Source organism: Ambystoma mexicanum, chromosome 9 (assembly GCF_040938575.1).
Source record: "Ambystoma mexicanum isolate Mex_15411 chromosome 9, UKY_AmexF1_1, whole genome shotgun sequence".
NCBI classification, from domain to species: Eukaryota; Metazoa; Chordata; class Amphibia; order Caudata; family Ambystomatidae; genus Ambystoma; species Ambystoma mexicanum.
Window position 1 is genome coordinate 1513924506 of NC_090931.1, and position 26549 is coordinate 1513951054.

General features: G+C 45.9%; 1 protein-coding gene across 2 annotated transcripts in view; it reads left to right on the forward strand.

Annotated features, from left to right (window-relative positions):
• LOC138489383 (zinc finger protein 583-like) overlaps window positions 1-26274 on the forward strand; it is a 142180-nt gene extending 115906 nt beyond the window's left edge. For both annotated transcript variants that reach the window (XM_069617102.1, XM_069617103.1), the window contains exon 8: window positions 17278-26274. In XM_069617102.1, coding sequence (XP_069473203.1) covers window positions 17278-18110 — 833 coding nt within the window. In that variant the 3' untranslated portion in view covers window positions 18111-26274. The remainder of the gene's footprint in view (window positions 1-17277) is intronic.
• The last annotated feature ends 275 nt before the right edge of the window (window positions 26275-26549 follow it).

Genomic DNA, 26549 nt, shown 5'->3' on the forward strand with positions numbered 1-26549 from the left:
TCTAATTATTGTTGCTATGCCACTTCGACATCATCTTTTCTTCCGGATCATCTTCCTCTTCAAGTTTTGAATTGCAACTGTTTGTCATATGTAGACAGATTTGCGAGGTCTTCCATAATTTTTTCCTCATCGTCATCTGAGGCTGCCGGAATGATCTCAATTTTATTTTCCAGTTCTTGATTCTTCTCTAAGATTTCAGTTACCACCGGAGCAGTTTGAACCAGGGAGCTTTGTCTCGGGCTCCTTGTAGCTGCTTGAATCGTTACATTCAAAGATTTAATGTTCCGCAAGAATTTACAGGAATTTTTAGAGTTAGCTTTCTTTTTATTTGGCATGTTTTTCGTCTTTATTTGTTTTTTAGGTAGTATTTCCTTCTCTCCACCTTTATTAATTGTATCTCTTTTGTTTTTGTCAAAGATGGCGAACATTTAGTTTTTCTCTGAGGTTTTCTCCTGGTATGCATCCTCTAAAGGCAGGGCATGTCCGATGATACCATCAGCATTTGCTGAAGTTGAAGGCTGCCAGGGATCCACTTCTTCTTCAATGTTATCCATCAGTTGGACCTCTTTTCTTACTTGTTTGGAAGCAAGAATTTTATCAGACTGTTTTGCCTTGTTACTCACATCAGAGTCTGTAAGATCAACGAAGGACTGAGTTGACGGCATAGGGGCAGCTTCACTATTCCTTGCAGTTGCCACTGATTTTTCAAGCGTTTGGTCCAAAGGCATAGCCTTGCTTTCACTTGTCTCTCTATTTGCCATGTCATTTTCTCCTATTTCTTCTGCTGATCTCACACCAGCCTCTTTTTCCTGAAGCAGCTTCTCTTCGTTCATTATTTGCTGTTTTTTTAGAACTGCTAAAGCCTCTCGTGCCTTTTCTGCAAGAAGACGTTTATCATCTGCGCTGTCTTTTAATTGTTCCTTTACTTGCGCAACGAAAGCATCATTATGCATCTGGCCATTAACGAGATGAGTTTTCTCCTCTTGATGCAAACGTTCCATCTTTGTTAGATTCGTATTAACTAAGGCCATTAGGGAAATTTGTTCTCCTAGGCTCTCATTTAGGTCTTCATAGAGCTTTATCAAGGGAGCAACAGTTATTGTCAGAGCAGAGCTGATGTTTGATTGCAGCTGATTGACTGCTTTGAATTAGTCGAGCAAGTGATCAGTTTGAGGGTCCCTCCGACCTGTTAAGGTATCTTGGCTCTTTATGTTATTCTGTCTCCGTACTTTTGGGAATTCTCTTTCGGCGAGCGAGGAGTCCGAATCAGTACTGCTCTCATCGCTTGTTTCTGAAGCTTCCGATGTCATATTTGATCTCCGACAAGTCCTGCTTTTTCTCATTGCATTTACTTCCACATATGTTGTTTTTTGTTTTTGATTAAGAGAGCTGTTTTGACTCTTTCTGTTCTGTGAGCAGGCTTCAGCAATTGAGCTAGAACTGGACCCAATCCTTCTGCGTTTATTCGAGCAATACGGGTCAGCAAGCTTTCTTTGTTCTCCCATTGACTTTTCTATATATATATGCTGCTTCCGGCATTTCTAGTCTCTTTACGCTTCAAGTGAGAGCTGTCGCTTTTTTCACTCACTAGAAGGTTCTTCTGTTGAGGCATTGGGACCGCAAACTTTGCATTTATATTTTTTAGGTCCGCAATCAATTTATCCGCCACAAACAGTGAATTTCGCCTTTCTGTTGGCGAGATTTCTGACTGTTGCAGTGCTGATATAGTCAAGTGACCGTCGCCAAAGGTCTGCTCATCGCTAACACAAAGACCTCTCCGTCTAATTCCAAGTTAGAATTTGTGTAATATGCTGTTTGGTGTTCAGAACAAACCTCAGAGCTTAGTTTTTTCTCTGAACAGGCAGTCTCTCCTAAACATGGCAGTTTGGGCAGCCCTTTTATTGGTGCATTTTTTAAGTCTGCATTCTCTTTTTCTTTATTGCTTAGTTTATTATGTTGTTGTAGCACATGCCATGCAATAACTCTCAGTGATGGGGGAGATGATTTTAAAGTGGTTGACATCTCAACTTGTTTCAGTGCAGCACTAGAATGAGCACCCACCAGGGTAACGTTTTTGCAGTGTTCAGTCTTCCTCTGAACTGCAACTATTTGACCAGAGTTTATAATTCTGAGGGTACATGCCCCTCCACAATGGCAAGACTGCCCTGCCCCTCTTCCCTTGTGGGCAGGAGTAACTTCAGCCATTTCAACCACTCTTCCTAACGCTTCCAAATGCTCTGTACAATCACAGGCACAAACACGTGCCGCTAAACACACATATGTGGAATCCACCAACTGCTCACCCTCCGCCACAGCCCCCATCATCCGGGCCAGGTAGTCATCAAACGCGGCTGGCCCCGCGGCACCCTGCAAACCAATGCCAACTCCTGCGACCGGTGGGGCCAACACACCGAAGCGTGAAGCGCCAGGGTCACCAGCACCTCCCTGTGCTCGCAGCAAGGGGGCCGCGTAGGGAGCGGGAGATATCGTTGAACAGGCGGGGCAGGAGGGGGAGGAGCAAGCGTCTCACAAGTCTCACAAGACTTGGGTGTCAGATTTTCCTGAAGTTGTTCTGTAAACCAAATATGCAACATATTGTGGCACCCCTACCATCCTTACCACCTCTCGCCGCCAAGGCTGATGTCTTTTCGGGACGGAAACCTGCTGGAGCAGACTGTAACCGCTGCGACCGTGCTCGGGTCAGCGGCGAGGCAGGACTTGCCGCTCGTAATGCAGGCGCTGGTTCCATTAGCACCGCTCACACCGCCCACGACGAACACAAGGAACACTCCCTCGTTACTCCGCGTTGCTCCGTGAGTGAGAGGGGTTTTTATCCAAAAGGTCCTCCTCCTCGAATTGATGAAAACAGTAGACAGACTGTAAATCCACTGGCAATCCGCAATCAAATGTAGACAGCCCCACACAAGGAACACTCCCTCATCACTCCAGGGGACTATTGGGTAGCGGCCTCGCCTCCATAGCCTCAGATTGAAGGGCTCCCCCATAGGGAGAAGTGACGAAATCCTGTTAATCGTCACAAATAGAGGGAGGGTCAGTACGGCTAGTTTTGGACAGTGGACATATTCCATTTGGACATTCACTGATGACACCTTTGTTAGTAAAATAGTTAGGGAACACCCCGTAGTCATAGGGAAAGATAGGCCTTATTCCTATTCTTTAATAAACACCGGCGTGGAGTTCGGCAACAAGGTCAGTCACTCGTCTATATTTAGCATCAGTGACTGAACCTCTGCGTGGTGAGCTGTGCTGTGCTGGAGCAATTGGAGGTCTGCTTTGCCTTTAAGCAGAAAGTATATTTCCTTTCTGGTGGCGCGTAGCAATGACTCAGAGTTTGGCGACACGTTCAGTCACTCGTCAGTCAACTGGCAGGAGACCACATTAGGTGTGCAGTTATGAAGGAGTGTTGGAGCTTGAGAAGCATCCAGACGCGATGCGGAGCAGCGAGGGTGCTAGTTCTGAACAGCCCTCGCCACTGGCATTTAGCAGTAAAGTGTCAGGAGGTAAGTCCTCTCAAACCACAGTTTCTGCCCTGTCTACCGCACCCATAACCGCCCAGGGAGATTTAATAGTTGTCACCTAGACCCTCCAACCACCATTTGACTGCGCAAAACAGTGACAATATTGCTCTTCCTTTGGACCAATGTTTGAACAATACGAACAATTTGTTCAATATATATATAATCACAGTAGTCCACACAGAGCCTGGGGAGGTGGGTCATGCAAAAGGAAAAAAAGTTATTTTGGGTAGGAGGAAGGAGGGCTAAAAGGCTACCGGTACACTTTAACTCAACAAGCTGAACCGTCTGAGTCCGACCAGCTTCCTGGGGGTCAGTGGATGGTAAAAGTCCAAATTCATGGGGAGATGAAGAGCCTTCCAAACCTGAAACTAACAAATACCCCCTCAACTGTCGAAGAGCCGTTAAACCCGGAGGAGTGTGTGCTGGATGAGCAGGCGGCACTCACGTCTGAAGAGTTGGACGCAAGGGAGCAGGTCCATGATAGCCCACGCTACTGGCATAGCTGACATCATTTTAGCAGAAAACCTCAACTTCCTAGCCGTAACAGAAACCTGGCTGCATGCAGCTGCTGGCCCCTCATTATTACTAGCGGTCCCAGATAACTACTCTATTATCAGAACGGATAGACCGGACGCTAATGGGGCTGGTATTGCCATTATCGCTAAAACCATCCTTGACATCAGACTAGCTACAGCTCCGTCACTGCCCTCATGCGAACTACTCACAGCAAAAATCTCGACCTCACACACAAGCACTATTACAATACACCTAATTTACAGACCTCCTGGGCCCATAGGCTCTTTTGAAGAAGATATGATGACCTTACTCACTGAGAATATTAAAACTACCTCACAAGTTCTCTTAATGGGAGATCTCATTTTAGGGCTTAACAACCTGAACGACCATAATGCACTGTATCTTGCCAACATTATTTCTGAGCATGGATTCTCACAAAACATCACCCAGCCCACACATGAAAAAGGGAGAACCCTTGATTGGGTAATAGATCTAAATTGTAACATCAGAGTTACAAATATTTCACCACTAACTTGGGCCGACCACTACCTTCTCTCATTTGAGTTCGCCATCAACAATCTTCCCAACAAACCCAACCACACCGTATCGCCATGTTCCACTAGAAATAAACAACAGATGACTGCTGAGGTGATCATGCCTTTGGTGACCCCCACCCTAAATTCGCTTCAGAATATCACTGACCCAAACCTACTGTTTGATGCTTATAACTCAATAATCACTAAAGCTTTTGACACAGTTGCCCCCCCTTAAAATACGAAAAGGCAAAACAAAAGGACATTTGAATTCCTGGTTCACCCCAGAGCTCAGAACTGAAAAAAGAACATTGGAAACATTCCTCCTCAATAGAGAATAAAGCCAACCTGACTAACCTTTCTGCCAAATACAAAAATTTGATTATCCACACCAAACGCGATACCTACAACAATAAGTCGAGTTCTAGTACCAAAGAGCTCTTCATCATCCTGAAAGAAATGGAGACGCCTAACCCACCTACCGACTCGTGCACCAAAGACAAACTTTGGTGCACAAACATTCAGAGTGCTCTCGCTAATAAAATTGCCACTCTGCAAATGAAAATTGCAGACAAACGACGCAAACTTACCAACCTACCCCCGACACCCCATCCATCACGCCCAAGACTTTAAGTTCTCTAAGGTGTCGATACCAGAGGTCCAAAAAACCATTGCCTCACTAAAACCGACCAGGTACCAAGGTGATAGCTGCCCGGCACAGATCATTAAAGATGCTGCCAGAGATCTGGCCTCTTTCATAACAAAGTTAATAAATGCCTCCTTCACTACAGATATTGTCCCCAACAACCTGAAGAAATCATGGGTCCTTCGATTACTTAAAAAACAATCACTATTCCCTACCATTCCCACAAATCAAATTATAGACCAGTCACCACTGTCCCATTTCTGTTGAAGATCCTGGACAGGGTCGCATATCTGCAAATTCAGGAATGCCTACAGAACAAGCAACTTCTGGGGACTCAGCGATCTGGTTTTAGACTTCAACACGGGACGGACACGGCCCTGCTTGATCTAAAAAGCCAGATTGAAGTAAAATAGCAATCCTACTCCTCCTAGACTTATCGGCCACATTCGACTTGGTTGACCACAGTGTTCTATGAAATCACCTCGCTACCGCAGCCCACCTCTCCCAAACGGCTATCACATGGATAGAATCATTCCTTAACAATAGGACTATGCAAGTCTTCTCACCGTCTGCATCAGCTGACCACATACCTATTACATGTGGAGTGCCACGCGGTTCGTGCATATAACCTACCCTGTATAATATCTTCACAAAGCCTCTATTTGATGAATTGGACCGTCTGGGTGTCACCTACACAAACTGTGCAGATGACACCCAGATCCTCCTCCCTCTGACCGGCAACTATGATTCCGATGTCCGGCTTGTGAAAAAAATGTATCTGATCATCCAGGCATGGATGGCCACCCACGGCCTTTGCCTGAATGATGATAAAACCGAACTCCTGCTGCTAGGCTCATCAGCCAACATCAACAAGATTAGCCCAAATTATGCCTCTTTCAACATAGATGGGAACAACATCTCAGTAGCCAAATAGGTAAAAACCTTGGGTTTCTACCTTGACACAACCTCCAACCTACATAAACAAGTCAGCATGACCGCCTCAGCTACTGCCTACACGGGTAAACTAATAACAGCCTGTAGACCACTACTATCCACAGAAAGTTGTCTTACCCTATCCAGAGCACTTATATTATCCAAACTGGCCTATTGCAACAGACTTTACTTAGGGAGAGTAATTTTGCGCCCAATAAACTGCAAATAATGCAGAATAATGCACTTAGAGTTGCCTTAAACATCCCTAGGAATTAGCATATCTCTGCAATAAGAAAACAACACAAATGGCTCTCTGTCAAAGAAAAGATTGAGCTGAAAACATTGTCTCCCATTCAAATCATTACACCACACAGCTCCTCCCTACCTAACGGAAAAATTCAATATCAGATCCACCACACAGGTCACCAGGTCTGCCAACACATCCTGCCTTGTGGTACTGAGGTACAAGCTGAAGTAAACAGGAGGGAGGAGATTCCTGTCCTAGCAGCTCAACTTTGGAATACTCTCCCACCAGCCATTAAGACAACTCGGGTCTTCACCAATTTCAGGAGAAACACCATCTTTTGGATACTCAGCAAGTAACAATAGAGCTACTCAGCCTGTATCCTTCACCAATGCCATTGTATGTAACAACTGTATTATCACCATCACTATGTCCACAACTGTAATTGTAATTTTGACTACCTCCCTATGCCTGTAACCTTGCTGCTTGTTCTAACATGCCCAGATACCTCAGGGTCAGGTGCGCTATAAAAATAAAATAAACAAACAAACAAGGGATGCAAGCGTGTTTGTCTCAGACATGGCTACTGAAGAGTGCGCAGGAGGAGTAGGGGGTATAGCAGATGTAGCGGGCGTAGGAGGCCCAAACCCAAGACTCTGTGCTCTGCAGCTTGAAAATAGGAGCAAGCTACCAGGGGTGAGCTACGAGGTGCTGGATGCCCGAAAGAACTCAAACGGCTAAATAGTGCTGTGGAAGAGATCCAGGAGCGGGAAGATATTCAAGGAAGCACTAAACTACCCTTAACTAGCACAAAAAGCTTAGCCTCAACTACCACAGCAACTAAGCGTGTTGGAGGGAAAATAACATTGTTCTTTTTGACCAAATGCACTGACCCAAATCAATGGGCAGGCGGTAGTGGTGAAGTGACCAACGCTGAGCTCTTGGAGGAGGAGGAGGAGGTGGTGGCAGTGGGCCCTCCCCTGACTTTGATGAGCTGTTGCTCATGTAACCTAGCAAACTCGCAGCCAGTTTTTCAACCTCTTGCCAACGGGAACACCAGGACTCAAGCCCCATGCCCTGTTGATGTGAGAAATGAGGGCAGAGAAGTACAAGCACAACACCCTCAAATAAAGCAGGAAGGAGCATGCTGAAACCCAGGCCCTCAAAGCTGTGCATACAAGCACCCCAGTCCCCTTGGGCTTAGTGTCTTTTAAGGAGAAGGGGAGAGCGGTCAAAATGTCCCTAAGGATGGACATAGCCATAGTTGAACAAAATGATTCAGTTGGTAGACTCAGGAAACCTAATCACCTTAGCTGACCAGACAGCCCGGTCTACAATAGAAAAAAGTGAAAAGTAATGAAAGAGAGGCACGAACGGCAGACATCTGTGATGTATTCGAAAAAAAGCTTTGGGTGATCTTGGGAAGGATATTCTGACTGTAACCCATACTGAAAGGATCAGTGGCAAGAACGGGGGGATGACCCTCTATGACTTCTTCAACCTCCTTCTCATCATCATCAGAGTCTTCATTCTCAATACAAGAATGTTAAAGAGGAAGAAAGGTTATAGAGGGCAGGGACTCGGCAGAACCAACTCATAGGCCAGGCCTATTTAACACTCTGACCACCTTGACTATCTCCCTGGTGCCTTTCCCGAAACTGTATGAGACCATGAATGACAAAATGAAAGCTCAAGCCACGCTAATGGCGATGATACATTATAAAATATTGTTAATTGAGGGTTATATTACAGCCTCAAAGGAGGACTCAGCCTTGAAACCAAAAAGTGAGGGGGTGCCTTCGGGAGAGCTAAGGGAAGACGCCTCATCTAGAGAAAGCCCTTTTACAACCCTACCCAACCAAGACTCGGATCCCGGCATCGACAGAATTAAAAACGGCTGCCATTGACTTTGCATGCCAAGGGGAGTCGGTTACAGAAAATCAAGGACCTACAGAACCTGTAATCATAGAATTCCCAGAGCTTCTACTAGTGGAACTAACTTCAATAGATAAAAGAAGCCAGGGGGGCATGGAGATCCCCGCTTCAAACAACCGAGTAGAAAGGTTTGAGGACGGAAGTGAAATTGAAAACAGTCCCAATCAGGACCCGGCTGACCGACCAAGGCCCTATCCAATATTCAGCCATAAACGAAGAAAAAGAAACAGCAGAACTGCTCGAAGTAAAACAAAAACAAAAACCTCAGCACAAATTAAGATCAAACGACTTGTGAAAACTTTAAAGGAACCTTTCAGAACCTACCATAATTCAGGAGTTCCTGGATAAAAATAAAACAAACCAAAAGAAGACAGAGGAGGAAAGCAGGCGAAAAATCTCAGAGCCGCTTACAGAGGAAGAAAGAAAGTGACGTTATCCTGGAAAGCTCCTCTACAAACCCTTTGATGGGATCGTCAGTCTACTCCGTTGAAGAGGAAGAGATGCAAAGAGTTCTTGCCCATATGAACATAAACTCTCCTCAATCTCGTCTAGAAAGCCTGGGCACTGGCGACAAAGAGAACCGTGAGCAGCCAGTAGTAAGGTTCCTAACATTAGCGGGGGAAAAAAGGCTAGCAGCAGCAGCAAAATTCACCTTAAACCAGAAAATTGCCTGTTCAAACCAAGAAACACAACTAGAAGCCCCAAAGTTCATCGATGTCAAAGGACCCTCATTTAAGGTGATAATCGCTCACGAGGCCGACAACAAAGGGTGGAATGATGGAGAAGACGTAGGCCTGGCCTCGAGCCCTTCAAATAAATTCTTGATGCTGGCCCAAAAATGATCAGCGGCAGACACTTTATACAATCAGGAGATTAAATTAGCCCCCAGAACCTCAAAATGTGAAAACGAGACTTTGAAACCTGGAAAGGAGACGCCAAGAGGAAAAACATTACAAGAGACAGATCAAGGTGTCTTCTGTTAGAAAGGTTGGTGGACAGAGACGACAACCTCATTTTAGACAGAAGAAACGTCTTGGTGCTTTTTTACCCTGTATTCCCAACCTCAGACAAATCTATTCGGATGACTAATCTGTAATTGAATGTGTGGACAAGGCAAGAATGGACCTGGTGTACTTATGTATACACTCGTCGATTGTAAAACGGATGCTACTTGATGCAGCCCTGAGTCTCCGACTGTTGGGCTTTGACCTGATCACAGTCCTAGAAGATCATTCAGAGAAATACAGTGACAAAAGCGCAAAAGTGGCCTCTTCAAACCCATTAGTTGGGATAGGCAACTTAAGCGAAAAGCCAAACATCACTGCTGACGGGGTGAGAACCAGTGATCCCCTCACTGCATCGTTGAATTTAATAAACATCAATGGGCAGCCAGAAATAAACACATATGAGCAACGTAACCAGCAGGCTCTCATCATGACAGTCACTTGTCGAGGAGATCTAGGACATTAGAGAAATGTCTAGCTAACAAAATCCAAAGCCTCAAAAAGCCTAAAGAAGGATTCCTGGTCCTGGCTGCTGTGAGAAACTGAAGGTGTCTCACTCATTAGTCCCCAGGGATCTGTCATCTAGGTGGCCAGGACATGGCCATCGCTATTGGATCCAGTTCCTGGGAGTGGACCAGTGAGAGAGGATCACCTGGATGAAGGGTCTTTGGGGAGTGGAAGTGGAACACCAAAGGTTGAGACGCGGTATCCCCTTCCTTGTGACACCTTTTCCCCATCCTACCTAGTAGGATATGTAGAAACTGTACCCTGCCCGCCCCCTTTTCAACACAAACACTTTCTCACAGCGTGAAAAACAACTGACTAATACCCGAGCCGTTTACCTGACATGTCCCAACACAAGGGTCAAGCAGAGTCCGGCAATTACCGACAACTGCACACACTGGGCCTCATTACACGGACGGCGGTAAGGGTTAACGGTCACCGTTAATGGCAACGGTGACCGTTAACCCTTACCGCCGTACTACGAGGTCCCTTTGCGGGTTGGGGGAATCAACGCCTGCTTCTTGCAGGCGTTAAGTACCAACCCGCTAAGGGACCTCGGAGCTAATTACGGCACCGCAAAATTGCGGTGCCGTAATTAGCGCCTTCCCCATTCCCATAGAGCCCTATGGGGCAGAAATGGGAATGGGGAAGGGCAATGGCGGAAGGGGGATTTACCGCCCCTCCAACCTTGGAATGGGGCGGTAAATCCCCTTTCCGCCAAGGCGGTGCCGGTAATTTACCGGCATGGTCCAGGGTGCTAATAGCACCCTGGATTACCGCCTTCCGTGTAATGAGGCCCACTGACTACCCTTTCCCTTCCCCATAGGAATACAGGGCAGAGCACAAGAGCACACTCTGAGCACACTCCGAGCAAGGCCGAATGCACTCGGAAGCAGCAATTCCAGGACAGCAGTTCAAACGGAGGAGAAAGGCTGCGAGACCTGAAAGGACACCAAGGAGGGAGTTGCCTTTGCCCTTTTCAACCCAGACCCGCAAAGCCTCCAATGAAAGAAGCATAACACTGGGAATCGCAGCTGGCGAACGGTGTAGCGGATGTCAGTGGTACATGGTACCCTTCCGCACTGATAGCCAGGCCGGGAAGACGTGGTTGCCATCATGGTACCGTCCTTGACTCCAGTGGCAAAGGAACCGCCAACGAGTTCAGCACAGCCAGGTGAGTCTGAAGAACCTGATGGTCGACCAGAATATGTGACGCTCAAGGTTGCAGTGGCAACTTTAAGAAGATAAATAGACAAGAGGTATTTTGTGAACAAACTTGGTACCAGAGATAGAGTAGTCCGGCGCCATGTGGGCGCTCAGTTGAAGGTCTCTGGATATTACCCCTCGCCTGAACAAAGAGACTGTGTTGAACATTGTGAGTAAAGAAACTACAAGGGTATCAGGTGATATTATTCCTACCAATAATATCGCCATATATATGGTCATGGGGTAAGGCCACAGTAATATTAGGGGGGGATAATTTATGGGGTTATTGGGACCGGGGGAATGAATTATGGGTGTTTCGGTGGTGTCCCCCGCAGGTTCCATGGCTCAATGTCACCACAAAAATATGGTGATATTCTTGTATGGCGATATTGTTTGTTTATTGAGTTTATATAGCGGTTTACTCCAAAGCGCTTTACAGAAAAACAACAAGGTACAATAATGAAAGAAGCATATTACAAACTTGAAACAAACCAGTGGTACAGTATGTAGAACAATTTACTCAAAAGGAGGAGGGAGGCCTAAAGAGAGAGGGTGAGGGGGGGAGCCCCCAGGTGAACTCCTACGCCCTTAGGTGGTTACAGCATCCAATATGAAGTCATCGGGAGGAGGGGGAAGGAGGGAGGGCTAGGGGTTTGAGGGGGAGAGAGGTAGGGAAGGAGAGTCAGGGGGGAACGGAAAGATGGGTAGGTGGGGGAGGAGCAGATAGAGAGAGGTAGGGAGTTCCAGTGTAGGGGGGCCAAGAGTTGGAAGGAGCGGAAGCGTGAGGGGGCACAAGGGGCTTGGGGTACAGTGAGAAGGTAGAGGTCAGCAGAGAGAGCGGCAGGGAGAGTAAATTGAGAGGAGGGAGGAAAGCTAGGGGGGGCAAGGTCATGGAAAGATTTGTAGACAAGGCAGAGAAATTGAAATTTCAATTGTGAGAGGAAGGGGAGTCAGCCGAGTTGAGAGAGTGAGGTAGGAATAGAGTTTCGAGGGCCGAGAAGACATAGAGTATGGATACTGAAGTGGTAGATGGATTTTAGGGGAGTCCGGTGAGAGACAGGGATTAGGAGTTTAGAAGTGTGAAAGGTGAGGGAGGAGCAGATCTTGCAGATGTTGAAGAGGTGGTGCCGACAGGCACGAGAGGTTAGAGAGATGTGGTTGGAGAAGGTGAGATAGGAGTCAATATGGAGGCCAAGATTGCAGGTATGGGTCGAGATGGGGAGATTGGAAGGGGGAAAGTGGATGAAAGGAGGAGGGGAAGGTGAGAGAGTGTTAGGAGAGAAGAAAAGCACTTCAGTCTTGTCAGTATTGAGGGAAAGAAAATGGGATGACATCCAGTTTTTTATGGCCGTAAGGCAGAAAGAGAGAGTGTGGTGGATTGTTGCAGGGATATTAACACATGGAACTACTACAAGTACCAAGAGGCCATAGGGAAGGCCAGTATAAGGTGTTAAGGTGGTCATACAAGGGTGAAGCCAAATCCCTTGTACAATCGAAAGTCTTTGACACATTGCAGACATTTTTATATTGTGAAACAGGCGTCTGTGCCCGGCAGAGGGAAACGCTGTGTGAACTGTGAATCCTGCGCTTGTCGTGAGCTACTGGAGTGACCCAGCGAGATGAGACCCAGCGAGATGAGATCGCCCTTCGGAAGTCTCTGTTTAAGGTTGGCAAGTGCTTTGGAACGTCTGAGCCCGGATGAGGGAGACCTCAATAAACCGAGGGGGTTGTTTAAAAAGACATTGGGCCTTATTACAAGTTTGGTGGTAGCCTTGCCGGTAAAACCGGCAGGCTGCTGCCAAACTTGCGATTTTTTTCGGGTGCCCACGGATGGGCAATTACTGGGTCATTACGGCCTTGCCGGAACCGGGCGCCAGAAAATATTCTTCCCCATTCCCATTCGAGTCCCATATGGCTCAATGGGAATGGCGAGGTCGGATGCACCGGCACCATTGAGTATGGTGCCGGTGCATCCGACATGCTCTGCTCGCGGGTGCCGGTACGGCCGCCAGGACAGGCCTGATGGGCGTAATGGCACACGCGAGCAGAACTCGTAATTTACCAGTCCGGGAACTACGGTACAGGCAAGCTTAATGGCACCGTAGTTCCCAGACCGGCAAACTTGTAATGACCTCCATTAAGACTTGTGAATATTAGAAATAAGGACATGGTGATTGAAAGGTGATAGTATACCCGACTGAGGGACGTGAAGAGTAAAATTGTGAAGAAGCTAAGTGAACAACATTGTGATGACAAGTAGGAACCCGACTGAGGGATGTCCACAGTGAGCAGCTCAGAAGGAAATCAAATACTTCTACAAATAACACTAAACTGTGTAGAGGACCCCAACACTCATGGGAAAGATGTATGTGGCATTGGTTAGGGTGTGGCTAATCACTGAGCAAAACAGCTGAGAAGTAAGTATTTAAATTGACAGTATTTGTTGTGAAGCTGGTAAATGTATCAGATTTCCCAATACGAGTGGACAAGATGGGTAAATTTGTGGGAGTGACATCAAGTTCTTATAGAGGCCTGTGTTTTTGTTGAGGATCTCTGTGGATCCTAGGGGGAGTGGACACTTCACTGTGTGTCAGTTCAAATCAGATATGTAAAGGTGACCCCTTCTACTAAGTGTCTGAAACACTCTTAAAAAGCTTATCTGAGCATTTTCCGGCAGTGTTGGCTTTGTGTCCTGTTGATGGTGCAGTACAAGTTATGGTATCCAGTTACGGAACTTTACTTATGCTTCACTTAATAGCTAACTATGTCTATTTTCATTTGTAATTTATTGCAATATGGGAAGTTTCGTTCTGTGTGGGCTTCATCAATGTTTGCTATATATATATTGGGTCACTTTTATTCTCTTCTAATGGTTTCAATTCAGCATTCCCTAACCACCAACGTAGATGCTGGGGACCTTAGTGTCTGCTCCTGTGGTCGCTGCTGTCAATTTTGTTCAATTTCTGCCAGTACACCCCCCTGACCTTGGTTGATCCATTTACATTCAGAATTTCCTGCATGGATTTTCTGTGCGGGAAATCTGCATGTCATAATAATATTGCATGTGGAAAGCACCACCTGCAATTAGTGCCTAATCTAACCTGTTGCAAATCTGGGGTGGTACAAAATACTGCCTTATTGCAGACTGCGCCTCTTTGTCATGGTTAACGCATAATAAAGATAACACTAGGGATCACACGTTGATTTTTGAGTCTACAGTCTTATGTTTCCTTTGTAGAGCAGAGAGAAGGAAAGTAACAGTTTTGTGTACACTTCCTCAGCTGACAGCCAGTATTCATTGACAAATATTCGGGGGCGGGGGGCTCTCGGAAGAGAGGGAGCTATGAGGCAGAGTCAGTTCTGGGGAGATAATGGAGGGGAACAGAGCATCTCTGGGGGCCAAAGGAAGGCATCAGTTACATTATGCGACCCCTGGTGGTGGTATATGGAGGACTCTCCATGGTTCCTCCAGTTACTCTCAGGTTTCCTACCATCCAACTGCAGTCTCGTCCTAAGGGAGGGTTGCCCAGTGTAAGCCACCAGGAAATGCTCTGCATGAAAAGTGAAGGAAAGTGCCCGCTAGTACCGCACTTAGAACAGGGAAGTGGTAGTGGGAAGATGACCCAAGGGAATCGACCTTGGGCAAAGTTACACCAATTGCAGATCCACGCCCAGAAGAGTAGACAGGGCCTCCGGCCAGACACTTGCCCAACAGGGTTACTACTATCGATACCATGAGCCAATATTCATGTACTACATAACCGCGCCAGCAGGCAGCATCTATCCACAACCTAGCCTTGATAAAGAATCAGAGAGGTCGAAACACGTGCCAGCTGACCACCAAAACCATGCAATAAAACTGCATTGCAAACAAAGAGCCTAAGAGTTCTAAGTCTTTTTGAGATTCGAGCACAAGGTATCCGGTTTCAAACCAGCAGGAATTCTACAAAATACGAAGTGTGGGCAACACCTCACCCACCCGTGACCTCGCAGCAAAATAAATCAAATCAGGTAGAAACTTTGAAGTGCAGCGCAAGTGGAGACAAACCTTTTCTACTAAAAGTTACACCTTACACCCCACGCATCACTGCAAGAGAGGAAAAAGATCTTCTGACAATGGTTAAACAGGCCCACATTTCTGTTGCTTGTGGTGCTGCTTGGAGTATTGTTAAGGAATGATAGGATTAGGGTGTTGCATAGAACCAAACCTAATATTTTTTTTTATAAAATTCATTTGTGGATTGCCTTATTCATAAAACCTTTCACTAAATTAGAAAAATACAGATACATGAAAAATGTGGTCTACAGTTAATAACGTTTTAAAAAAATTACCAAGAAACAGCATCACAGTTCATATAAATCAACAATTAGATACATTCAGTGTACATTTTTAAACGTTAACACCACAATTATTAAGGATATTTATTTCCTTTTAAAATTCTCTCCTAAAAAACCTCATTTCATTATGCACAAAACATTTAAAATAATCATTTCTTATAGAGGACAAAGCTTCATATTCAATGTACCATTGTTTTAAAATCTCCACTTTAAGATGGCAAAATTGACAAAGTGTTTGACTTCTCAGAATTTTGAGCCGAGTGCCCTTGTCTTCATTAGTTAAAATGTAATTTACATCTCAGAAAGTCAATTCTAACTATTCTGTCAGGATGTCATATTAGATATTGTGGAATGCTATTGAAGGCTTTTACTTCTGACTTTGATAGTGAGATTTCCTCTAGTGGTAATCCAATCAAGGGTCCAGAGTTTGCTTTTTATCTTGGTGGGGGCATGGGTAAGCTCTGCTATATTGACTTCTAGAGATGCCAATTTATCTTAGCAAGAAGTGCGGCACATGATCTCTTTTCCAATAAGAGCTGTAATTTTCCCTGGTAATGAACAGAGCGATGGAGCAACATCCTTTGAAATGCTTGTAGCCGTTTCCAGTCTGCTAATGTCTGGAGGGATTTAAGGCCCAATTCCTGATGACTTACTGCCATTGGAACTGCTTTCGTGAAATCTAAACGCTGCCACCATAACAAAGTTCTAATTTGACCCGTTCATTGTAAAGGATTGCGATTCCACTCCAAAAATGAAATGTGGAGCTATCATTGATTGATATATTTTTAAAGGAGGTAGCATGGAATATCTTCCGAATTTATAGTCCACTTTTTTCATCTGAGCCGCAAAAACAGTTACCTTCGGATACATATTTTTATAATCATTTAAAGTATAATTTTTTAGATGTTTAAAACTATACACACTATCTATTCTAGTTCCATAGGGTTGCCAATTAAATTGCTGATATTTGTTTAGGTTTCCTAACTATTATTTTCATTTTGGACACATTGAATTCCAAGCCCCAATCATTTGAATACTTAGGGTCTCCAGAGATCAATCAATGTCTTGTTCAACAATAAAACTATGAATTATTGTTTGTTAGTACATTTGTATTGGAACCCTAGAACCAAAGCAATATAGAGGTAGGGACCTGATCCTCTTCCAAGATTAGGAATGTGCCCACAAGCAGAGGTCAGTGGTCATTACAGAAGGGGCCAGGCTGACCTTCAGGAATCGGACTGTTCATAGCGATTTGCAATCATTTTACATTTCTTCCAGACGCACAGTATTTACATTTTTACTTCATTTATTCTGCTTACTGGGTCATCAAAATTGTGTTGGCACCATTTGGAAGCTATTGACAAAGTGTTTAAGCTAGTTTCACAACCCTTCTACCCTTGACTGCCTACACCTCTGCTTACTTGTTTGTTCATGGCCCTGCCCTGTGCCTATCCTTGCCCCGTGAAGCTTCCTCTAACCGTAGGCCACATGACATGCACTGCTGCGTATGTAGGGTAAAATAAAAGGCATGGCATGGTGCAGGTGGGATTCATACCAAGCTCTCCCTTAAGCGTCCACAGTGCATTGCAGAGCAGCAGATGGGCACATAACAATAGGTTTTTGATCATTTTTATGATGCTAACGTCTTGCTCAGTGTATGGTTTGTCTTTTCATTTCCTGAATATGGGTAGGCTCAAATGTTTGAATTTGTATAGTTTATTTTAAGCTAGTGTATGGAGGACACATGGCGTCCCTTTGATTCACCCATTGTGTTAGTGGGAAACAGGACCAAGATGTCAGAGTTCTACAACTGGTCTCTTGATTTTTAGGCTGTACGAGGACATGAAATAATAACTGTAACATTTCATTCTTTCAACAGAAACTGGAGCCATTACCAAAACTGCGAGCCAGCAAACGAACCATACAAGATGCCCCTACTGTGATCAGAGCTTTATCGGGCACCCCCAACTCATGATACATAGGAGGAGCCACCTGAATGAGACAGTGTTTACTTGCAGTGTCTGTGGGGCGTGCTTCTTTGACATGCCCAGCCTACTCACACATAAGAGAACCCACACAGACGAGAGACCCTATAAGTGTACGGAGTGCGATAAAAGCTTTGCAAGGAGTTCTAATTTACACCAGCATCAGATAATCCATACTGGGGAGCGACCCTACCGGTGTATACAGTGTGGCAAAAGCTTCACTCAGGGGTCAATCCTAATACGCCATCAAAAGATCCATACTGGGGAAAAGCCCTATGAATGCACAGAGTGCAAGAAGAGATTCCGGCACTCCTCGGCTCTGCACGCGCATCAGAGGATTCATACAGGGGAGAAGCCCTATGAATGTGCAGAGTGCAAGAAAAGATTCAGACACTCCTCGGCTTTGCATGCTCATCAGAGGATTCATACAGGGGTGAAACCCTATCAATGCAAACAGTGCAAGAGAAGCTTCACTGAGTTCTCGAGCCTGAGCAAGCATCAGAGGGTCCATATTGGGGAGAACCCCCGAGGCACCTATGTGTGCACGGCATGTGGTAAGCACTTTAAATCAGTATCACACCTGACGCAACACCAGAGATGCCACACCAGAGAGGGTCTGCACCAGTGTACAGAGTGTGAGAAGAGCTTCACTATGAAGTCACTTCTGTACAGCCATCGGAAGATCCACACCGATGCAAATAAAGACTCGGTTACTCCTTCAACTTGAGCAGCCCTTAGAGGATCCATAGCGGCGAGATACAAAGCGCTATATTTAGTACTCATCTCTCATCATGCGTCAAAGCATCCAGTCTGGGGACTGTGAGAAGAGCTTCACTAAGAAGTCACATCTGTTCTGCCATCAGACAATTCATTCTGGAACAAGCCCTCGGACTGCATGGCAAGTATTTAAACCTTTCAGTATTCGAACCCTGAAAGGCCTCCCCCTGCCAGGAGTAAGAATATGTTGCGCAGAGTTTCCCAGGCTTTGGGTAGATTGACAGCACAACTCCCCTCTCGCCCCCCAAATTAGGATGTGTACATACAAGCTCTAAGAGTAAAAAAAGCCCATCATATTTTAGGGTGCGTGTATTTATATCATTATAATATGCTAAAGGGTTGATGCAGCTACAAAACCAAGAGGACATCAAGATCTCACCTCAGGAGTCTGGTCCGAGATGTATCCATAGTGCATAACCTTCATACATAGATGGCGTATCTGCTGAGAGGTTATTCCTCAGAATAGATTGGGACAGATTCTAGAGAATGAACGCATTTAGAAATGTGCAAATGACCCTATTCCCAAATTTGACCTGCACATTTCAGGGCCGGCCCGACAGCAGCCCAAAAGATGCACTGGCCAGCCCTCTCACTCACCCAAATCTAATGTATTACAGGCTCCCAGTGCAATGCAGATAAATCCTGGTGCGTCTTTTAAACAGGTAAAGGGGAATGGCTGTTTCTCTGCATTTAAATGTGGATCCGGTTGGTGAATTTGGTATGTGGTTCAGAGTGTGCAGAAATTTCCCCTGATTTGCACAAACTGCAAAAGAGTGAAAAAGGCCATTTGAATGAGTGCACTCACAGTGACAGATATCAATATCCTTCTCTAGGTTCCTGAGTCCAGGTTCCCTAGACTCAATGATCAGTAGTTCTGGGCTGAATCTCCCAGGGTTGCCCATATAGTCGCCCACAGTGAAAGGAATCACTCTCATACTCCAAGGTCCTGAGTCCAGGTTCCCTAGACTCAATGATCAGTAGTTCTGGGCTGCATCTCCCAGGGTTGCCCATATAGTCACCCACAGTGAAAGGAATCACTCTCCTACTCCAAGGTCCTGAGTCCAGGTTCCCTAGACTCAATGATCAGTGGTTCTGGGCTGCATCTCCCAGGGTTGCCCATATAGTCACCCACAGTGAAAGGAATCACTCTCCTACTCCAAGGTCCCGAGTCCAGGTTCCCTAGACTCAATGATCAGTAGTTCTGGACTGCATCTCCCAGGGTTGGCCATATAGTCACCCAGAGTGAAAGGAATCACTCTCCTACTCCAAGGTCCCGAGTCCAGGTTCCCTAGACTCAATGATCAGTAGTTCTGGACTGCATATCCCAGGGTTGGCCATATAGTCACCCAGAGTGAAAGGAACACTCTCCTACTCCAAGGTCCCGAGTCCAGGTTCCCTAGACTCAATGATCAGTAGTTCTGGACTGCATATCCCAGGGTTGGCCATATAGTCACCCAGAGTGAAAGGAACACTCTCCTACTCCAAGGTCCCGAGTCCAGGTTCCCTAGACTCAATGATCAGTAGTTCTGGACTGCATCTCCCAGGGTTGCCCATATAATCACCCACAGTGAAAGGAATCACTCTACTACTCCAAGGTCCCGAGTCCAGGTTCCCTAGACTCAATGATCAGTAGTTCTGGGCTGCATCTCGCAGGGTTGCGCATATAGTCATTGACAGGTTTGGGGTGTTTAAGTGCCCCTAGGACACTGTAGGATTCCTGGGGTGCATTGCCCTTCTGGCAAGATGTGTAGCAATACCCAACCTGGGCAGGACGGGTGGTTTTCAAGCTGGATTCACTGTTACTGGAACCTAGTCCAGGTTGATGTAATACACAAGAGCCTGTTTCAGCCAGGCATTCACCAGTTCACCAGTGGTGAGCTCATTACAGGCTCACTTCTCACAATGCAGGTTATAGAGGTTTTCTTTCTTCTACGGTCTGGGAGACCCCCTACTGCCAGCAGGTATGTTCTCTCCTACATTAGCTCTGGCTTAGGCTAGGATTCGAATGATGGCCCTAACTAGGCCTTGGAAAGGGTATCTCCCTGTAGGATGGATCAAAGCCTAAATAAGCTTCTTCAGCCCTTCTGTTACCCTTTCTCATCTCCTCTATATGTCTATAATTTAGGATACTCCACCTTCTCTTGGCTGTTCCTTCCTCCGCCTTCTCTCCCTTTCCCTCCACAAGCCTTTGCTTTGCACTTTTCTCTCAACCTCCTGGTATATTTCTCTGCCTCCTCCTGGCTCTTTTGTAGAGTATGACAGTCTTCTGCCTGCCCTGTCATTGATGTACCACTGTGGTCATTACCCCTGGCTTGCCAGCCCACCCCCCCCCGGTGTCTCACCAATTTTGCTCATGATACTGAGGTAGGGCTTGTTTTTCTCAACTTGCCTCATTAACATATTGGCCCTGGGCTCCTTGAGCTGAGTCTCCATAATGGCATGCCGTCATTGCGAAGTCCATGGCACCAATGATGGTACCCAACTGACCTCTCCATACCTCCCTCATGACTCCTTCGCTGTCTGCCTGGCTCACTGTCTTTGTCTACAATTCACAGCTCGCGAGCAGGCTTTTCAGCATTCTCTCTGCTTGCTACCCCTTGAAAGTATATATGCCGTCCCCTGTTGCGGCACACTCTTTTTTTTTTGCCCTTTCAGCGTAGGAGGCCTGTATAAGTATGAAGTCCCAGCTTGCGGTCCACTAACACTTCTCGCAACACTTTTAAACTGTGTGTCCTGTTTCTAGGGGTTCAGAACCCCTGGGGTTCGCCTGGGTGTGCATGCTTGTGACCATAGAAAGACTCTGGGGGATCCCACCATATGCCGGTACCAGGGTCAGCATGGTACAGCGGTGGCCTTCAGTGGGCTCCCGAGCGTGTGGTACCTCCTCCCCTCTCTTGCCACATAGGATACTGATGCACGTGTTGTTTTGCTTGCCACAACAGCAGAAGGCGAAGTAAATCCAATCTCATTAAATCTGCATGATTAGAACGATAAAGGTTATTGAGTGGCTTCTACTCAGTGCACAGAACATTAGCATAGCAAGTCGTGGCTCGGGTACCCGGCTATCTTTACATATGTGTGAGTGGAAACATAATGAGGAGATATTAAGTCCAGGAGAAACCTAAAACTTTACATACAGAAAGAGAAGCAGAACTAATTAAAAAACAATATAAGGCAATGGGTCGAAGGAAAGGACGATGGGACGCAGCACACTTGTAGTGAAAAATCCAAAGCACTATTACAGATGCTGATTAGTTCTTGACGTAAGACTGCTAATGAAACCCAATATACAATTATTCATGCCTGGTCAGTATGTTCAGCCAAGAATAGGACTGTTTTAAACAGAAAATCAAATGCACCTAAATTCTGCCACAGGGCTTTAGAGACCGCTCTACACCTCTACCCTCATCACAGAGCTTTAGAGACCGCTCTACACCTCTACACGCAAGACACAGCTTTAGAGACCGCTCTACACCTCTACCCTCATTACAGGGTTTTAGAGACAGCTCTGCACCTCTACCCTCATCACAGGGCTTTAGAGACGACTCTAGACGTCGGCCGGCATTACAGGGCTTTAGAGACTGCTCTACACTGATTACATGGCTTGAGATTCTGCTCTACACTCATTACAGGGCTTTAGAGACCGCGCTTCACCTCGACCCTCATTACAAAGCTTTACAGACTGCTCTACACCTCTACCCTCATTACAGGGCTTTAGAGACCGCTCTACACCGCTACCCTCATTACACAGCTTTAGAGACCGCTCTACACCTCTACTCTCCTCACAGGGCTTTAGAGACCGCTCTACACCACTACCCTCATTACAGGGCTTTTGAGACCGCTCTACACCTCTACACTCATTACAGGGCTTTAGAGACTTTTCTACCCCTATACCCTCATAACAGGGCTTTAGAGACCGCTCTACACCTCTACACTCATTAGATGGCTTTAGAGACCTCTCTGCACCTCTATCCTCATTACAGGCCTGCTTTAGAGACTGCTCTACACCTCTACCCTCATTACAGGGCTTTAGAGACCGCTCTACACCGCTACCCTCATTACACAGCTTTAGAGACCGCTCTACACCTCTACTCTCCTCACAGGGCTTTAGAGACCGCTCTACACCACTACCCTCATTACAGGGCTTTTGAGACCGCTCTACACCTCTACACTCATTACAGGGCTTTAGAGACTTTTCTACCCCTATACCCTCATTACAGGGCTTTAGAGACCGCTCTACACCTCTACACTCATTAGATGGCTTTAGAGACCTCTCTGCACCTCTATCCTCATTACAGGCCTGCTTTAGAGACTGCTCTACACCTGTACACTCATTACAGGGCTTTAGAGACCGCTCTACGCCTCTGCACTCATTACATGGCTTTAGAGACCGCTCTTCACCTCTACCCTCATTACAGGGCTTTAGAGGCCACTCCACCCTCATTACAGGGCTTTAGAGTCTGCTCTACAGCTCTATCCTCATTACAGGGCTTTGGAGACCTCTCTAAACCTGCTCCCTCATTACAGGGCTTAAGAGACCACTCTTGACCTCTACCCTCATTCCAGGGCTTTAGAGACCGGCCTACACCCCTACCCCCATGACAGGGCTTTAGTGACTGCTCTACACCTGTACACTCATTATAGGGCTTTAGAGACTGCTCTACCCCTAGCCCATCATTACAGGGCTTTAGAGACACTCATTAGAGGGCTTTAGAGACCACTCTACACCTATACCCTCATTACAGAGCTTTAGAGACAGCTCTGCACCTTTACCCTCCTCACAGGGCTTTAGAGACCACTCTAGACGTCAGCCGGCATTAAAGGGCTTTAGAGACTGCTCTACACTGATTACAGGGCTTTAGAGACCGCTCTTCACCTCGACCCTCATTACAAAGCTTTACAGACTCCTCTACACCTCTACCCTCATTACAGGGCTTTAGAGACCACTCTACACCGCTACCCTCATTACACAGCTTTAGAGACCGTTCTACACCTCTACTCTCCTCACAGGGCTTTAGAGACCGCTCTACACCACTACCCTCATTACAGGGCTTTTGAGACCGCTCTACACCTCTACACTCATTACAGGGCTTTAGAGACTTCTCTACCCCTATACCCTCATTACAGGGCTTTAGAGACCCTCTACACTAATTAGATGGCTTTAGAGACCTCTCTGCACCTCTACCCTCATTACAGGCCTGCTTTAGAGACTGCTCTACACCTGTACACTCATTACAGGGCTTTAGAGACCGCTCTACGCCTCTGCACTCATTACATGGCTTTAGAGACCACTCTTCACCTCTACCCTCATTACAGGGCTTTACAGACCACTCTACACTAATTACAGGGCTTTTTGCATTTATTTATTTAGTGCACCAAGCCCTTAGGCATCTGAGCGCATTTCTTACAGTAGCATAAAAATACATTACTTACTTACTTACATTACTTACATATAGTAATTTAGAATTGCATACAAGGTATTAACAAGTGACAACGCAAAGGTGTTTACATGATGAAGATAGGAGACAATTAGCAGGTATGCAGAGACATTTCTCAAGGAATTATGGGATGAGTGGCAATTGAGGCAGGGTGTACCAAAGAGTAATGAGGGTTAGTGAGCTAAGCAGGGTGTGGGAAATTAGATCGCAGGTCAGTAAGGCAGAGGGTAGAGTTATTGTCCGATCAGGAGCCAGGTTTTTGCATTATTTCTGAATTTATAGAAGGATGGTTCGGCTGTGAGGGTTGCTGGTAGGGAGTTCCAAATTTTAGCTGCCAGGACCAGGAAACTTCTGCCTCCTGCCTTTTGGAGCTTGAACCTCGGATTGATCAGGCAGTTGGAATGAGGAGATCTAGTGGGTCGATCATAGGATTTCCGTATTAATTTAGAGACCTCTCTTCATCTCTACCCTCACTACGTTGCTTTAGAGACTGCTCTTCACTCATTACAGGGCTTTAGAGACTGCTCTCCACCTCTAGCCTCATTACGGGGCTTTAGAGACCACTCTACCCTCATCACAGGGCTTTAGACGGTGTTCTACACCTCTACCCTGAATACAGGGCTTTAGAGACCGCTCTACACCGCTACCCCTCATTACAGGGCTTTAGAGACTGCGCTACACCTCTACCTTCATTACAGGGCTTTAGAGAACGCTCTGCACCTCTACCCCCATTACAGGGCTTTAGATACTGCTCTACACTTATAACAGGGCTTTAGAGACTGTGCTACACCTCCCCCTTTCATTAAAGGGCTTTAGAGACCACTCTGCGCCGCTAACCTCATTACAAGGCTTTAGAGGCTGCTCTACACCTCTACCCTCATCAGAGCTTTAGAGACCGCTATACACCTTGGTTCTCATTGCAGTCTGGCAATTGGTTTGGCTCAGATTAACGCTGGGAGTAATTGTGAGAACCCTAACTGTGTTTGATGATGCATTAAATAGTCACAATTGAGTAGCAAAGAGGGTGAGAAGGTTGGCACCAAACAGCCCACTTTTTCCACCCCTTTTTGGAGTTCCCATGCAGACATTTTTATCCTGCCGTAGGGAACAATGTAACCACCTTTAATAGAGCAATGTTTTCCACCATCATTTAGGTGGAGGTAAACATTGATTGAGTTTTCTGGTGGTATTTCACCTGTGTTCAGGTGCTTTTACCTCCAGCAGTATTCTCTTGGAATACCGCTGATGGTATACACCACCAAGCTTGTAAAGTGACTTGCCGTAAAACAGGCTGCATTCTCATGCTACTGCCTGTTTGACTGGTACTGCCAAGCTTCTTATGATGGCCCTTGTATCGACATGAAAGGTCATCACAGCAGGCGGATCGCACAATTCAAGTTCCTCTGTCTTGTTTTCCAATCCCTTTATGGTTTTGCCCCCCCCCTGCCTCTCCTCCCTTCTTACTTTCTATACCCCTTCTTGTTCTCTCCGTTCTGCTAATCTTTCCTACTCTCTCCTCCTCCACCACTGTGCGCTCCCTCCCGCTTCCGCTCTTTCAAACTCCTCGGTCCCTTCCACTGGAACCGCCTCCCCCTCCACATCCGTTCTTCTCCCTCCTACCCTTCCTTTCGCACTTCTCTAAAATCGTATCTTTTCCACTTGCCTCCCTAACACCCTTCGCTTCCTCACCTACTTCTCCCACCGCCTCATTCCTCACCTCTCACTCCTGCTCTTCCTTACCCTCTCCATCCTCTCTACTCCCTTCTACCCCACCTCTGGCTCTTATCTAGTCTTACTCTTTCCTCTCCTCTTCCTCATAACTTCTCGCCTTCCCTCTTACTTCCGCTTTTACCTCCACTAATACCTCCCATCCCCTCTCACACCTTTGTCCCTCTCCACTCCCTCCTCACGTCAGCAATATTGTAAATCGTTCCTTATACTGTTTTCGAGTTGTGATTCATTTGCCATTTTATGCTTGTTGTAAAGCACTTTGGATTAAAGGGCTATATAAATTCAATAAAATACTAATACAAATACACAGCAACACACAATACATGCACGGGAAGCTCTGCAAGCGCTGTAATGTTTCAGTACCAGGGAAACACTGGGGCCACGAGTCCCTCAAAGATGTAGAAACGTTATGTTAATATGTGTTCAGAAAAGGTAATTTAGAGCCATGATTTGTTGTTCTGGTACGCACTGATAATCTGTTAAATATATTAGATTGTCAATCTTTATGGGTTATGAGAGCTGTGACTTGTGGCAAAGGAAATCTAGAAATAACTGCAGACACAAACTCGGCTTCACAACCTAATCTTACTGGCAAGTTTACAGAAGTCACCTCTGGAAATGGAAGAAAGTAACAGGAGTATTACTTGGTTGAACTTTTGTCGATTTCTGTGGTGTAGACTAGAACTGACCAGCGAATACAACCATCTGTGATATTATCTCTTCATTACCTTGTGTGTTTCTTCAATCTTATGCTCTTCTCATTCTCTCCTGCCGTGGTACACCCTCTAATATGAATTAGCGAACAATGTGTAGAGAAATGTTTTGTGATTATAATTGGAAATATAGGTCATGGGCATCAAAGAGTGTTCACTGTATGGAATAATGTTGTCTTATTCTACTGTTTAATGCCTTAAACATATTAGAATTATTAAAAAGGAAAGACAAACCGGTACCCAATGATTATTCCTTCATCTGCATAAAGAGAACTGAGATTATAAAATCCTGGACCATACAGACAGACACGTAGCTGCGATTATTGGTGGCGGAACATGGTTTATGAAGAAGGTCAGAGCTCTTCTAGACGTGCTGAGTGTAAAAGGGACAGCGTACAGTAGAAACGCCAAAGTAGGCCCCAGTGATTATTCCTTCATCTGCATAAAGAGAACTGAGATTATAAAATCCTGGACCATACAGAGACACGTAGCTGCGATTATTGGTGG